The sequence below is a fragment of the Myxocyprinus asiaticus genome, chromosome 9 (genome assembly GCF_019703515.2).
Source record: "Myxocyprinus asiaticus isolate MX2 ecotype Aquarium Trade chromosome 9, UBuf_Myxa_2, whole genome shotgun sequence".
NCBI lineage: Eukaryota > Metazoa > Chordata > Actinopteri > Cypriniformes > Catostomidae > Myxocyprinus > Myxocyprinus asiaticus.
In genome coordinates this window covers 33,128,412-33,145,114 of record NC_059352.1, presented here as the reverse complement: position 1 = coordinate 33,145,114, position 16,703 = coordinate 33,128,412, and the positions used below count along the sequence as shown (strand labels likewise).

Sequence of the window (16,703 nt, the reverse complement as noted above, 5' to 3'; positions counted from 1 at the left end):
ATGATGGTTTTAAGACTATTTTTTTTTCTGTAGGATTTTAACTGTACAATCCTCCATTCTCCAAACAAAAGAACAAAACCCAACAACATCCAGTACATATATTTCAATTCTGAAAACCGCTGATGGTGAGGAGCATCTCAGTTGCACAGTGTTACCCATCTGTGTTTCCTTACAGCCCAGTGAACATATGCTAATGAAATAAGCCTGCATATAAGCATTAGCCTGCACAGGCATGAAATCGATGTGGAAAAAGCTATCTACAGGCTAATGAGGAAGATGTCCATGTCTGCGGACCTTACTAGACACAAACCACACTGAATATTAGCTGCATTACAGCACCTTTACATTTAAATATTACAATATTGTAGTTTCAAACATTAAGAGGATGAACTCACCTTTGGTTTTCTGTTCGGTAACCTGTGAATAAAAGCAAGAGATACACTTTTTAGTAAAAGCTGGTATATACATTTCACTGTACTTGTTCAATGTAGTTTACGTGTTAATTGAATAATATGAGTATTCATTCTGTAGCAGGATGACATGACATTTGCACTTGTAATAAATTATGTATGCAGATTGTGTAATTAATTTATGCCTTTTTTATATTTTCTTCACCATCAAGGAATGGGTATGTATGTGTACGAAAGAAGATTCAGATATCACCAAAGTATAACTATAGTTTTGAATGATTAAAAGGATACACACACACACACACACACACACACACACACACACACACACACACAGATTATTTGAACTAACCTCTTTAGTATCATGTACATGTAAATATAGATATGATCACTATGCAAATCTAGAGAGTATTCCTGTTGTTGTTTTAATGTTTGATGTTATGATTATATTAACATCCTGCAACTACCCCTGTAGGAATTACTTATTTCCATTTTGATTCACTGATAAATTCATCACATAACCTATAGATTAGAACTGTCGTGATTAATACATAATTACCTAATTGAGATTATTTGATTTAACTTTTTTTTTTAGAAACCTGTGATCAATGTGCATTTTTATTCCAATAACATATTGCCACCCAAATAAGTGCATTTTAAGTGAATACAGAAAAGCCATTAAATGTACATTTTTAATCTCTCTATCTGGTGCAGTACAGAGTTATGTGAATGCTCCAAATGAACTCAAACCATCTCAGCGACCTGCACCATGGACTCTGAATCGCACTTTGCACGATGGAAAGTAAATCAATCACACTCAGAACACCTCCTGAAGAATGCATGAAGTATAACTGGTGCCGGCAGTGGTTTGCAGCAAACTCACTTGAAAGTATAAACAAGGCTAAACATGCATTGTGAACAAAAAGACCCCTGAATTTTTGTTTGAGGTCCCCAGCTCAAACATTTGATTCTGATCTCCATAAAAAATATTAACAAAATTTAAAATTTCAGAGGTTTCTGACATTTGGTTGATTTGACACGGAATAACCCTATAATACAATATTAAGGCTGGCTGGGTTCCAAAAAACAACACTGGAATGTGGATTAAGTCTAAAGTGGACGAAAAAGGTAAATACCCTTTAAAATATTTATACTATTATACATGTCATTCTACCCCTTGGAAAATATTTGCTTACAAAGCCTTAAATGGAACCATACATTTTATTACAAGTTCATACAAAATGGATTATTATTTCATTTACTCGCCCTTATGTTGTCTCAAATTTCTTTGACTTTCTTCCAGGGAACATAAACGAAGATATTTTGATGGAGATATGATGAGAATATATCCATCCAATGCAGGTGAACTTTCAAGCTCCAAAAAGCACATTAAGGCAGCGTAAAGGTGATTCATTCGACTTCAGTGGTTTAATCCACGTCTTCTAAAGTAATCTGATATGAATTTTGGGTGAGAACAGACCAAAATGTAATTCCTTTTTCACAATTAATCTTGACATCTGCAGTCTCCTTGCGCTCATGATTTTAAGTTCAATTACACTTCCTTATGCTTGGCGCATGTGCCATGCACTAGGAAGTGTAATCAAACTTGAAATCACGATTGTGCGTAGACACTGCAATGGCAAGATGTACAAAAAGAAGCTACATTTAGGTCTGTTCACACCCAAAACTGATCATATCGCTTCAGAAGACATGGATTAAACCACTGAAGTTTTATGGATTACCTTTATACTGCCTTTATTTCCTTTTTGGAGCCATCAAAATATCTTTGTTCATGTTCCATGGAAGAAAGACATTTGAGTTTGAGACTGCATAAGGGTGAGTACATAATGAGAGAATTATAATTTCTGGGTGGACTATTCCTTTAAGGTCAATGTGTATTATGTTTACACTGCAAGTGTCACAACAAAAGAGATAATAAAATTAATCACAATTATTCGTATGACAATTAGGCCCAATCGTCAGTCAAAATTTCATAATTGTGACAACCCTTAACCCCAAAAACTCAACCCTGATCAATCAAACTCTCAGACTTTATTTACATAAGCAGAGTGATGCCTTATTTGGTGATGGAGGAGGTTAAAAATTGTACCCAGCCCAGAATAACAGCATGACTCAACAAGCACTGACCAAAAACAAAACTCAACTTCAGGTCTTCAACACTCCCTGCCTCGTAATTTACAAGATGCCCAGCAGAGGCCTGGAGCAAAATGTAATGGCCTGCTAATCGAGTGGAAACAGACTACAAATGGCCCTCTCTCAGAGAGGAGGCTAGGGGGTAAGAGAAGGGTGCAAGGCCAGTGTGCCAGTTTACATTCCCTGGTCCCGTTCCAGTACTGAAATAAAGACTCCCTTTTGCTCCCTTTTAAGTTCAGAACTCCAACTAAAGAACACTCATGTGAAGGGTTCTGAATGAAGGTTCTTCTGAGGTACTTAAAGGTACTCAAAAGGCATTTGCTGAATCCAAGAATATCCAACTACTGATCCAAGCTCTTAAAACAATCGGTAATCAATGCTGAGAGTTATATTTCTTGAAACTTGAGGTGTAATACATTTGAACTCAAGTAGATGAAAGACCCCACACCAAGAACTGCTATATTACCTTGAGGAGGGGGAAAATGTGTTTTTCAAAGCATCTCAATATTTTGCCTCATCTATATCGATTTGGGGTGTAACGATCCATTGATCTGGATTGTTGATTCAATGCGTAAACATCGATGTACACTGGCAGCCAAAAGTTTGGAATAATGTACAGATTTTGCTCTTGTGGAAATAAATTGGTACTTTTATTCACCAAAGTGGCATTCAGCTGATCACAATGTATAGTCAGAACATTAATAATGTGAAAAATTACTATTACAATTTAAAAAAAAATAAAAAATTCAGAACTTCTTAAACTACTTCAAAGAGTTCTAATCAAAAAATCCTCCATGTACAGCAATGACAGCTTTGCAGATCTTTGGCATTCTAGCTGTCAGTTTGTCCAGATGCTCGGGTTACATTTCACCCCACGCTTCCTGTAGCACTTGCCATAGATGTGGTTGTCTTGTCGGGCACTTCTCACGCACCTTACAGTCTAGCTGATCCCGCAAAATCTCAATGGGGTGAAGATCCATAACACTCTTTTCCAATTATCTGCTGTCCAATGTCTGTGTTTCTTTGCTCACTCTAACCTTTTCTTTTTGTTTTTCTGTTTCAAAAGTGGCTTTTTCTTTGCAATTCTTCCCATAAGGCCTGCACCCCTGAGTCTTTTCTTTACTGTTGTACATGAAACTGGTGTTGAGCGGGTAGAATTCAATGAAGCTGTCAGCTGAGGACATGTAAGGCATCTATTTCTCAAACTAGAGACTCTGATGTATTTATCCTCTTGTTTAGTTGTACATCTGGCCTTCCACATCTCTTTCTGTCCTTGTTAGAGCCAGTTGTCCTTTGTCTTTGAAGACTGTAGTGTACAACTTTGTATGAAATCTTCAGTTTTTTGGCAATTTCAAACATTGTATAGCCTTCATTCCTCAAAACAATGATTGACTGATGGGTTTCTAGAGAAAGCGGTTTCTTTTTTGCCATTTTTGGCCTAATATTGACCTTAAGACAAGCCAGTCTATTGCATACTGTGGCAACTCAAAAACAAACACAAAGACAATGTTAAGCTTCATTTAGCGAACCAAATATTTTTCAGCTGTGTTTGGTATAATGGCAAGTGATTTTCTAGTACCAAATTAGCAATTTAGCATGATTACTCAAGGATAAGATGTTGGAGTGATGACTGCTGGAAATGGGGCCTGTTTAGATTTGATCAAAAATTATTTTTTTCAAATAGTGATGGTGCTGTTTTTTTACATCAGTAATGTCCTGATCCAAATTAATCCAAACTTTTGGCCGCCAGTGTATATTTGTTTTAAGATGAACCTTTATTTTGAAATTCTCTTGCCAGCCACATCCGTATGCATTTCCGTCAGGCACTCTGACACACGGATGTGCGGAGTGATTGAAGACTTAAGTTGCGATGGGCTCTCTCCATGCTTGCCAGTCAACAGGTGTGCGAGCTCCGGTTACAGGATAGTGCAGAGTGGCTCACATGTGCGATTAAATTGGGCTTCCCTCGATATTGTGGCGCATGCAACACATTTGAATTACACATGAGAATTTTCTATTTTAAAGCGCTATAGAGCAATTCAACCAATTAAACGGGCAATATTGATTGCGGGCCCCTCTATCAAATCAATTTGAAATCGCATCACAGCAGACTTTGAGGTATCGGCATACATTGGATCGCTGGCTAAGAGAATCGTTAAAAGATCGTATCGTGATGAAACTTGCGATTTACACCCCCAGGGTCGATAATCTAACACTAAGAATATATATTGTTTGTTGTATTTTTCACATTATTATTGTTTGTAAAAACAGACTCAAAGCAAGAGCAAGAGAAGACAAATTATCCTATGGAATTTGGTCAACAAACACAATTAGGCTATATTCGACCAAAATGTAAACTCAGAAGCTGAGCTAAAAAATATGTCTATAAATTGTTTCATTTGTTAGGATGTTTGTACAGATCCTTCGTACAACTAGTCTGCAAGGGTTTTTGTGCAGTGATAAATATGCTGGACCCAAGGTCACATTACCTCACAATGTTTTTATTTACTGACACTGATGTGCTTATGCTCTACGCTACTTTTATGAAGTAAAGCAGGAAGTTCAGTACTTGTTACACAAAGCACCAAAGTCCAATGAAGATGAAAGAGAAACAAGTCAATACACTAAAAATAAAGAATCACATTATTATTGTATCGTTGGCCAGATATCAATATAACATAGAATTGCCAGGTCCCTACCGATTCCCATCCCAAGTATTACCTAATTTACAAAGTTTTAATAGTAAATGTAAATACTATTCAATTAAGAGGATTAAAACAAATTGACCGTTTTCTGAGCAGTTTCCTTCTTTGTCTTGTCTTCTTCTTTTCTTTTCTTCCATCAAATGGTTCTCTACTTGTGATTTTCAGATTCGCTCAGCTGGAAGACACAGACATAGGTAAAGGGTTAATACCTGATGGGATAGAGAAATCTAACTACCTGCCAACTTAAGAGTTCAAGCATTCTTCAAAATGAAAGGAAAGACACACTCTTGGACTAGGACCTGCAAGACCATTTTTCTCCATGTATGAAGAGATCCAAATCCACCTTATCACCCAATCCTCCAAAGAAAGATCTCATAAATTAAGAGATGGGAAAAGATGTATTAAATTAAACAAATTTATTATAGTGGATTATTACATTTTTATTTCCTCTGGCTGGAGGTTGGTTACGGTTTCTGAGACCCATCAAAAGGAATGAGAACAGTAATGTAGCCCAAGGCCAAAACTGTGTGCACCATCTCTACTAGAGATGCACCGATACCACTTTTTCACTTCCGATCTGATTCTGATATTGGAAATCTCAGTATCGGCCGATACCGATCCCAATACCAGTGTTGTTTTTTTTGCATAATCACTTTAGAATATCTTTACATTATTGTGTGGAACTAATTGGGTGTACTCTTTAATATGTAAAAAAAACACAAACCTCTAACTGCACATTATTTCAATATAAATGTATTGCTTATTAAGAAAAACTTTATTGTTAACTAGTATACTGGATAATGTAACAGCAAAATTAACAGTAATTCCAGTATAAGTCATCAGTAGAAAAGAAGCCGTTTCTTTTTTTTTTTTTTTAACTTGTATCTGGACTTTAAAGGATTAAGATCTCTTTTTTGTTCAATTTAGTTGTAAGATATCAGCTCACTTTTCATTCACACAGTTATTTTTTGGAACCCATTCAACTTAAATATTATTATAATTTGTAAACAAATGATAATAATAATAATAATAATAATATATTATAATAGTAATATATCTCAGTCGTGCACCTTTAACTTTTAAACCCTCACGCTTTTATTTTGACATTCTAAACTCTCTAGGAAGTCCTGTAAGTGTCTGTTTGTAGGCAAGTTCACAGTAGTTTAATTCCCTTCTTATTCAAATTCTGGTAAAAAAGCACCTCCAGTGCCATTCTAAATGCATATTATAAGTGAACCAAACTATTGAGCATCTACATCTGAGATGTTGTTCGTGAGTAGCGCTCAAATATTGCGCACCGCGTGAAGGCTAAAAATAGCCACGAGTCTGTGTGTAAACAGAGCAGCGCCATTCACTGACGCGCTGGAGCTGCGCAAGCATTTTATATATTTACTTATTAAATACAGCCTTTTGTGTTTCACAGAGTTATTGCACATATTCAAGTGGCTTTTAATAAAATGCACTAGTCATATTAACTACTTTGTGTTTTTATGGTTCTTTTATATCATTTTTTGAGCTTGACAGTAACGAACATGACTAACACACAGTATCGGATTTGGATCGGGCTCATCGGACCAATACCCGATCTGTTTAAAAGCTTCAGTATCGGAGCCGATACCAATCCAGGTATCGGATCAGTGCATCCCTAATCTCTACCAGGGATGGGCACTAGTACTCGGAAATGACCGCAATGATCAATCATGAACACAAAAAAAATGACTTTTTTGGGCAAGTTAAAAATTTTACACCCAGGGCATTTTGCGACCATTTTTCCCGCTAGTGCAAATACATTTTGTCATGAGTCGCACTACAGGCTCTCTCATTATGTGGTGCCTTTTTCTGTTGCATATGAGCAACGGCAAAAGCGAAACATTGCTATCTGCGATCCCAATTAATTATCAGCATGGCTCAATGAACAGAGCAGCGCTAGCGCAGAGCAGAGCAGCTGCATTTACTTGTGCCTGGCCTTACCTGCACAAAGCAGATCATTATAAAAAGCATTGTGGGAACAACTGCAACCTAGCACGAGTGGCAGAACAACATATTTTACTTCGGCGCAGATTTTTCTGTTGCAAACCCCTATGATAACCTCAATGTGTCGGTGAATATGGGGGGGCCTGGGTACCTCAGTGGTAAAGACGCTGGCTACCACCCCTGGAGTTCGCTAGTTCGAATCCCAGGATGTGCTAAGTGACTCCAGCCAGGTCTCCTAAGCAACCAAATTGGCCCGGTTGCTAGAGAGGGTAGAATCACATGGGGTAACCTCCTCGTGGTATAATGTGGTTCGTTCTCAGTGGGGCACGTGGTGAGTTGTGCGTGGAGGCCGCGGTGGATGACGTGAAGCCTCCATGTCTCCGTGGCAACGCACTCAACAAGCCACATGATAAGATGCGCGGGTTGACGGTCTCAGACACGGAGGCAACTGGGATTCATCCTCCGCCAACCAGACTGAGGCGAATCACTACGTGACCACGAGGACTAAAAAGCACATTGGGAATTGGGCATTCCAAATTGGGAGAAAAACAAATTCTCTGAGAGTAAACTAGACTAAAATCATATTAAACAGCCCCAATATTCAATAGAGTATTGATGATATAAACAGGAGAAAACACTGAAATTAATACACAACCATAATTGAGAAGACTTTTCAATCCACACATCACTATTCTTACAAAGATTTACCATGAATTTACTATAATAACACTTACTGTATTAACTATTGTATCACAGACAGAAATATATTAAAATAAATATTTTCATATTATCAAAATACTGTGGTTCTACTACATATACTATATTAGGTGACTGAGGGAATACAAATAATCTATGTTACACCTATGGCAGTTTCTAAATTTTTCTATTTTGTATTTATAGTTTTAAATGTGTTTTGGATACTGTTTTTTTTATTTATTATTATTATAAAAATGCCATAATTTTTTTTTATAGAAATCATATTACATCTAACCATGATTAAGAAGATCCATGCTTTGTTTTACTCATGGTCTTATTTGAATTACCACTGTTAAAACTATGAATACTTTGGCACAACTACAGTAATTTTTATTTTATTTTTTTCATAAAAGGCAATTACAAGATGGAATCAAGGGCTTTAAGCCTAGACCTTTGTGATATATGAACAAAGCTATTTTTCCTTATGTGTAAAATCTATTCTCTTCTAATGCTCTATTATTGTAGGAAAATGTAACTGGTTTTGTTTGCCTTCAGAAATTCCAAGAGGAGAGATGACTGAACTTTAATCAATAAGAGCATGATGAAAGGAGTCCCAACTCATTTGCATTGTCAGAATGATTTAGCCATAAATACATTAGGTGTTAACTTTTACTGGTATTACTGTTGTTAATCAGTAAAAAATATGTGTCCCAACTCAAAATCAATGCCTTACTGTCTAATGTGCAATATTATTGTTAATTGCACTTATTTTTAAATACAATAATAATAGTATCACTTTTAGCATTAGTTTCTATCTTAAAATTTTTAATTGCTTAGCCCCCAACCCCCACCGATGCTACCAAATCAGAAGCTGGTACTACAATCTGTAGATCTTGTGTAGAACTGACTATACATTGATTTGCAGACATATTGATTAGACCCCAGTAAAGTACATCTACATTTTGCCACCACTGTGCCTCCACTCTCAAATGTTAGTCTGGAGCCCTGACACCGATCAAAATCCAGTAACAACTGTATGCAAACGCACAAAAAAATTTGTTACAATTTTTTTTTTTTTTTTAGTGTTTGGATACGTCTGTATTTTTGCAACATTGCAAATCTATTCCATCATACCGCAATTTGCGTCAACACTTAACTCTACTATTTAAGTCTGGGGCAGCATGAGCACTCAGATTTGAGGGCATACACACAGGATGTGGTTTTTAATGAGTACTTGAGTAAAAATTACCAAAATGCCCATCCCAAGTCTCTACGTGAATCTAGTTCAGGTCTAAGCTGTAGTGAGTCCAACAAATACCTAATCACACCTAAATACCATCTCAGTAAAACACTGAATATACATAGATTTGCAGACATTATTGATTGTGCTATACTGGGGTCTATCTACATTTTGCCAGTGGGTATTTTGATAAAACTCATCTCATGCCACTGTTTTAGGCAGCTTGTATACGTCTAGCTAACGGATAGGTGATCCTCATCTTTTCAAATGCTAGTCTTTACTCAATCCATCCATCAAACCCTAAATCTAGAACCCCTTTTTCCATGACACAACACACAATAAGCCTTCATTGTGTTGATAATACAAACATAAAAGTTATTAGTCAGCTATTAATCAATAAACAGCTCTATTGCATGTAAAAATTAATGGGAAAGGTGTCCTGTTGTGTTGTAATGGGAGAGCTGTCACTCAGTGAGACAGGAAGAGTTCAAGTGACAACAACTCAAACTCAGGGACAACACACTGGCAGACAGCCATGGTATGACTGTATCAACACTTAGATCTGCCAATCAGCTGTCCCCATTTACCCTCTAGTCCATGCTCCTGCTATTGGATGATAAACTCTTCCCCACTTCTGCTGTCCAATCAGAGCACAGCAGCTTTAGTGATTGCCATTCACATGACCTCTTATCAGAGGTCCAGAAAGAGAAGATAGGAAGCTGCAGTGGATCATGTTGAAATGACACCTGTTTTATTGTGGAGGGGGACACTGAATGCCTTTAAAAATATCCCACACCCTTTGTGTGTTGGAATTTTCAGTTCAGCGGTTCATAAAATATATCTGCGCCAGACATTGCAGCAAATATGGTTCTATTAGGACTTATGTAAACATACAGTTTATAGAAATTCTTTGTTTTTGATCGATTCATTTTAAATGACAAGAACATGGCATAGATTAGGCTTTCCCTACTTGGCACGATTTAGTCAAGATTTTATGAAATCCACCTTTCAAAAATAAGTAGGCTACATACAAATAAAAAGAATACAGTACACCAAGATACGGTGTAAAATTATTTAACTGCAATGAGACCAGAAATTTGAGCTAGGTTACTGCTGAAACTGCAATAACGCTAAATGTACATTAATACTTTTGGACCATGGTAAGCTTAGCTGTCTATGACCTACAAGATTATCCATACTTAAAAAAATAAAATAAAAAATAAAACAATATTGCCCACACTACTTTTATCACAATACTTTTGTTGAGGGAGCACTTGGAAATTAAATGAAAGAGACTTGATATAAGATATAATCTATTATTTTAATATAAAAATATATATTATAAATGAGCCCTGTGATGGACTGGACACCTGTCCAGGGTGTTTCCCTGCCTTCGGCCCGAGACAGCTTTGATAGGCTCCAGCACTACACATGACCCTGCATATGGATGGATGGGTATTATAAATGATCCTCTACAGTCATTTAGTGTGTATATTTGCATACTGTATCAGCCATTATATGGCATATGCAACATGATCTCATGATAATTTGTATGTATTCTTACATGAAGTATTGTACATTTGTTTACTTATGCATAGACACTGAAATCTACAATATTTACATATTGTAAATATGTAAAAATGTAATCATTTTAAGAATGAACAACTTCAGAGATGCACAACTGTTTATGTATCCTCACTGAATACATTCATATTGAATACATAGAATTAATAGGTACATTTTAATGCATTTATAATCAATGAGATTATCAAACGTTTAATGCCATCACATTAACGCATTTAATGCATTCACCTGTTTTGACAATATAGCGGTTTTATTCTGTTCTGTGCGGTTTCTGGTACCATATAAAAATTGCTTCAAAGGATTATATCACTTTAACCAAGACTAAACTTTGAAGTGTAAAAATGAATATAAATTCTGTAATAGTATAATTAAATTCATTTAGCATTTAATTTGTATTTTGTTTGCCATGGGGCATAAAAATAGTTTTCATAATATGCAGTGGCTCAAAAAAATACCATAAAAAAACAAACAAACAGAAGCACATAAAAGTACATTTTATTAAATTAATACATTTATGTATTGATAATTAAGTTATTGTGATTCAATTTATCTGCCTCTTACCATTTATATGGTTTAAAAAGTTTTAGAGTTAGGTTTAGGGGTAGGTATGTGATTTGCAGCAATATGTCAATTAGTATATTGTAATAAAAATTATTGTCAGTGTATTTTAATCTGCCCGTTATGTTTTATATATTGTTGAAAAGCGGTTATGTTTAGACGTATGGGTAGGGTTAAGGGATCTAAAATATCTATAAAATAGTAAAAATGTACAAACACTGATTTGTAAATATTATACTATTCTAAAAGCTGTAAAAATGTAAAAATAAAATAAAATAAAAAATACATTTTAGATGCCGTCAAAACATCCATATTGTGCGTTTCGGCATCTATCTATACATACAAATATGCAAATATGTATACATACAAATATGTATGTTTAAATGTTATGCACGAATAGCTACATACTGTATAATAATGAGATCAGGCTGGCATTTGACCTCAAGTTGTTTTTCAATCAGCCAACTTGCTAAAGTTTCATTACACTCAAATTCACACTAATTTCGGAAGAGGAAAAGTTTCAGGATAAACATTTTACTTGCTCAGAGCAAGAGACCTTAAGAGCACACTGAGCTTTAAATAATGAAAACAGAGACTTTCTAAAAGTAAACATTTTTTTGGCCTTCCATCCACACAGAGGCAGCGTTTTTTGCCAGCAAAAACGGAGCTTTTCAAAAGTGCTCTCCTAAGAGGATACATTTGAAAATGCTGTCTTTGCGTTGTAGCGTGGACAAGGAAAACGAAGATATTCGAAAACAATGTCGTATTTGCTGTCATGTGACGCAGTCATGTAATCCATTCAACCCAAAACAATTAAGATGGCAGCCTGTTGTAGCGCCGTTGTTATGCCTGCTATCCACTTTGACAGTGTTGTTAAAGATAAACGTTACTTTGTACAACCTTTACACTCAGAATTGCTGTCTGGCAGTGGAACACGAGGACAATTGCGTTTCAAATCGTACATGCAAATGACGCAGGGCACGTTTCAATGTGGACAAAAACGTTTGAAAAAGGCAGTGTGAAACTGAAAATGCATTTTTTAAATGTATCCGGATTAATGTGGACATGAGCTAAATAAAAACAAAATAAATCAAATGCAAGAATTCCTCTTACAAATGAAAAGTCCCTTCATGACAGTGTTCAGGTCAAGTAACGCTTCAGCTAAAGAGGCACGAGGTTACCAGTCTGCTGTACTCTCAGGACCCGCAGGGCACAAAAGGGGAGGAAAGGAGGAGGGAGGTATTCAGAGAAGCATTCTCAAAGGTGAAGTGTTTGAAGAGTGGGCTGTCCTGGCACACATCCAGAACTGTGGAGGCCGTGAGCAGAAGCTAGTGTTCACAAGAACTTCTGGCTAGACACAGCAAAGGGGAGGGGGGAAAAGCAAACCTTTGGCCTTCTTGCCATCGACTATTAGCAACCTGCGGCTCCTCTCAGCACTACACTGCACTGACTGGGTCATCAAGAGGCAAACAGCTAAATTTAGAAACCTGAGCTGCCATAACACTCTAAATGGCCAATCTAATGGCAAAAACTCTAAAGGCCAATATAGCACCAAAAGGAGACCAATAAAAGAATGCATTGCCATGTGATGTTTCAGTCAAGAACATAAAAAACTGGAGGCTAAACAAGCTATGAATGTCCTAAAGAGGAACAATAGCTCTTTATCAAAGTGAAATCGGATAAGACACTACACAAAAAACACAGCTCCACGAGACAGAGTCAGTATCATTCCCCTAAGGTTTTCCCTTTCATCCTGAGGGTTATGCTGACAGCTACCACAGAAGCCACATGCTGAGGAAAAGACAAATCGCTTCTGACAGCTTGTCAAGGGTAAAAAGCACAATAAAGGCAAACAAAGTATTTAAAAACAGAGAAAGGAAACCATATACTCATTTTATAGTAGATCTGAGTAGCTGGAGATGTTCTGAATCAATTCACAGAACAATACAAAAGTCACATCCAGAAATCAGTTGAAACTCTTAAACTGAATGAAAACAGGCAGCAGAAGGTTTTTATTTAATTTTGAAGCCCAGACCTCCAGGAGTGCAAAAGCATCTCAATGTCACATTTACGATGGTGCATGCAGAGGCAATTTCAGCTCTCACAGCTGTCTTTCAGATTGCGTATTACTATTTTATTTTTATTACTATTAACATATTTACTTGGTCATAGAAAATGACCAATCATTTTCTGGTCATTTTTTGTGGGATACAAAATTATTATATCAGTAAAACTATGAAGAATGATGTAAAATTGACATCAAAACTAGTTTTATTCAACTAGTTTTATTAGCCTAATATTATCATTAAATATTACCATATTTTTGGAATGTTTTTGCTGTGGTCTTTTAAATTCCTCTGTTTTTTGGGCAGGTACCACAGAAGTACCTTGGAGTACTATGCCAAACATGGTATACGTATGAATATGGTAACCATTATTGCCATGGCATAAATCAAAGTACAATGATATTACCATTTGATACCTTCACAGTACTTTTAAGGGAAATGCAACAATCCACAAAAAGGCAGCATCCACAAACTGCAAGCACAGATTCTTAGAGACATGCAGTTCTACTCTAGCTGGAGTAGTCCACAGCATTCAAACCGCTATCAGACAGAGAAACGGGTTGGGGGAGGACCCTGCAAGATTGCAGGGACATTTTCTGGGACACCAGCCAACACTTACAAATCCTTTCTTCCAGTATTGTAGTCGAGACCAGCTCATCCGAGTCCAAGTCCAGTCCGAGACCAGAGTAGGTTGAGTTTGAGTCAAGACAGAGTCCAGAAGGGGGTCGAGTCCGAGTCAAAACCAAGACCAGAGAGGGCAGCGTCCGAGTCGAGACTGAGACCAGTAAAGGAATGAAAAATGAATTTATTAAATGTATAGTTCAAAGAACTACTGACTCTAGGTGCAAAAATCAAATAAACCTCATTTATTATTTTCTTAAGCTTATGTTGGTTAAACAATATTGCCAGTTGAGAATAAAATTAATTGAATTAAATAAATGACACATCGAAGGTTAAGTGAACAAATTGGTATTACAATTATGACATGTCAGTGTTAACAAAATGTCAGTGAAAAACTCAAATTACCGGCCACCCCAAAAGTGCCATTGCGCCCTCTACCGTTAATCAAGGTCCACTTCGAAAGAACTGGCATGGACCTCACTGGGCCATTAGAACGGACCGCACGTGGGCATCACTTTGTGTTAGTTCTGGTGGACTATGCAACGCGATATCCGGAAGCAGTGCCCCTGTGCAACATCTCAGCACGTAGTGTTGTGGAGGCACTCTTCAGAATAATCTCCCGAGTGGGGATTCCAAAAGAAATCCTCACTGATCAAGGCACTAGCTTTATGTTATGAACACTACACGAACTATACGAATTGTTAGGTATTAAATCGATTCGCAACAGTGTTTACCACCCACAAACAGACGGGTTGGTGGAACGACTTAATAAAAGCTTAAAAAACATGATTCGTAAGATCGTACACGAGGACGCTAGAAATTGGGATAAGTGGCTCGATCCCGTTATTTGCAGTGCGAGAGGTCCCGCAAGCCTCCACAGGGTTTTCCCCATTCAAGCTACTGTATGGGCGTCAGCTGCACGGCGTGCTCGACGTCATATGTGAAGCTTGGGAGGAGGGACCTTCAAACAGTAAAAATTAAATTCAGTACGTTCTTGATCTTAGAGCAAAACTCCACACCTTGGTTCAATTAACACAGGAGAATTTGCTCCAAGTTCAGGAACGTCAAAGCCGGCGGTATGACGGGGCACTCGAATACGGGAATTCGCACCGGGAGATTAAGTGCTTGTATTACTGCCCAACTCAAGCTCTAAAATACTCGCCAAGTGGCAAGGGCCCTTTGAGGTCACACGGCGAGTCGGAGATCTCTATTTTGAGGTTAACCCTCTGGGGTCGACGGACGCGCCAGCGCGTCCTGCTGGATTTCTTCCGCATAACAACGGAAACAACTTAAAATATTCCGTCATTTTTGGGCATACAGATAAGTGTAAGACATCATTAGAAACCATAAAGGGTCTACTTTTATTTGTGTACACTCACAATAACAAACCCTTGTGCTTTTGTAAAATAAAGAAAATAAACAGGATGCACTCTCAGCTGTCTCTGTTTCCTTGAGCATCTTTCTGAAACACGTCACAAAAATGAAGTGAAGTTAAAATGTCTACTTTTAAATAAAACAATTCAAATTTAAAACAAATATTCTCCTGCAATGTAATATGTATGAAACAAAGCAATGTACAGTTTCTCCTGGCTCAGCTCATTATCTCTCTCTATATATATATATTAGGGGTGTAACGGTACATGTATTCGTCCCGAACCATCACGGTACTGACGTCACGGTTCGGTGCATGCAGTCAGACGAAGAATACAGTCACAGGCGATCCACTCCAATCCAGAAGGGGGCGCGCGCAGTAATGCAACACTGTTTGCTACCGTCACAACAGGAAAAAGAGCAGAAGAAGAGACCATCTATGCACCAACCCAAAACAAGAATGGCTTCTCCTAATGCACAAGTTTTATTTTTCATTATTCTATTTATTTTGTACTTTTATAACACAAGAGATGCTTTTCAGTTTTGTAACTGATTGTGACCAAATACCTTTTGTTTTTTTATCAACCCTACAAAAAAATATGGCCTATGCAAGAGTGCATTCTGTTTACTGTTTAGTGCTTAATACACTAAAGGAGGCTGTACTGTACCAACTACCTCAGGGGGGACTAAATGCCACTAGGTGGAACAAACTGTAATTTACATTACTGTCTGTTCAAAATAAATGAAAAGAAACCTAGCATTTGGGATTTGTTCCTTTTTTCTGTTGTACCGAACTCGTATCGAACCGTGACCCCAAAACCGAGGTGCGTACCGAACCGTGACTTCTGTGTACCGTTACACCCCTAATATATACAGTATATATATATGTATGTGTGTGTATATAATATATATATATAAGAGCCTGACCGATATGGGATTTTTGAGACCGATACCGATTTTAGAAGTGGGGGGGGGGGGGGATTCACAGATTACCGATATGGTGGCCAATATAGCAAATTTTTTAATGGAATGAAAACAGACCTTTTCTATGTGGATTGTGCACCGATTTTTTTTAATCAAAGAATATTTGACGTTATTATTATACATTGTCAACAAATTCTAGAAATGAACACTGAGAAAATAAAGAATAAATAAAAATACAATAAATAGCTATATAAACATCAATTCTGTATGTTCAGTATCAGTCAGTTACTGACCATTTAAATAAAGAATAAATTACACTTATAGCTAAATAAAAATCAGTACTGTATGTTTAGTATCAGTCAGTTGCTGACCATTTAAATAAAGAATAAATAAAAATACA

At 37.0% G+C, this 16,703-nt stretch overlaps 1 protein-coding gene across 2 annotated transcripts in view; it reads right to left on the bottom strand.

The window, feature by feature from the left end:
- LOC127446448 (trinucleotide repeat-containing gene 6C protein-like) overlaps positions 1–16,703 on the bottom strand; it is an 85,919-nt gene that overhangs the window by 53,382 nt on the left and 15,834 nt on the right. For both annotated transcript variants that reach the window (XM_051707353.1, XM_051707354.1), the window contains exon 2: positions 396–417. In XM_051707353.1, the coding sequence (XP_051563313.1) occupies positions 396–417 (22 nt within the window). The remainder of the gene's footprint in view (positions 1–395; positions 418–16,703) is intronic.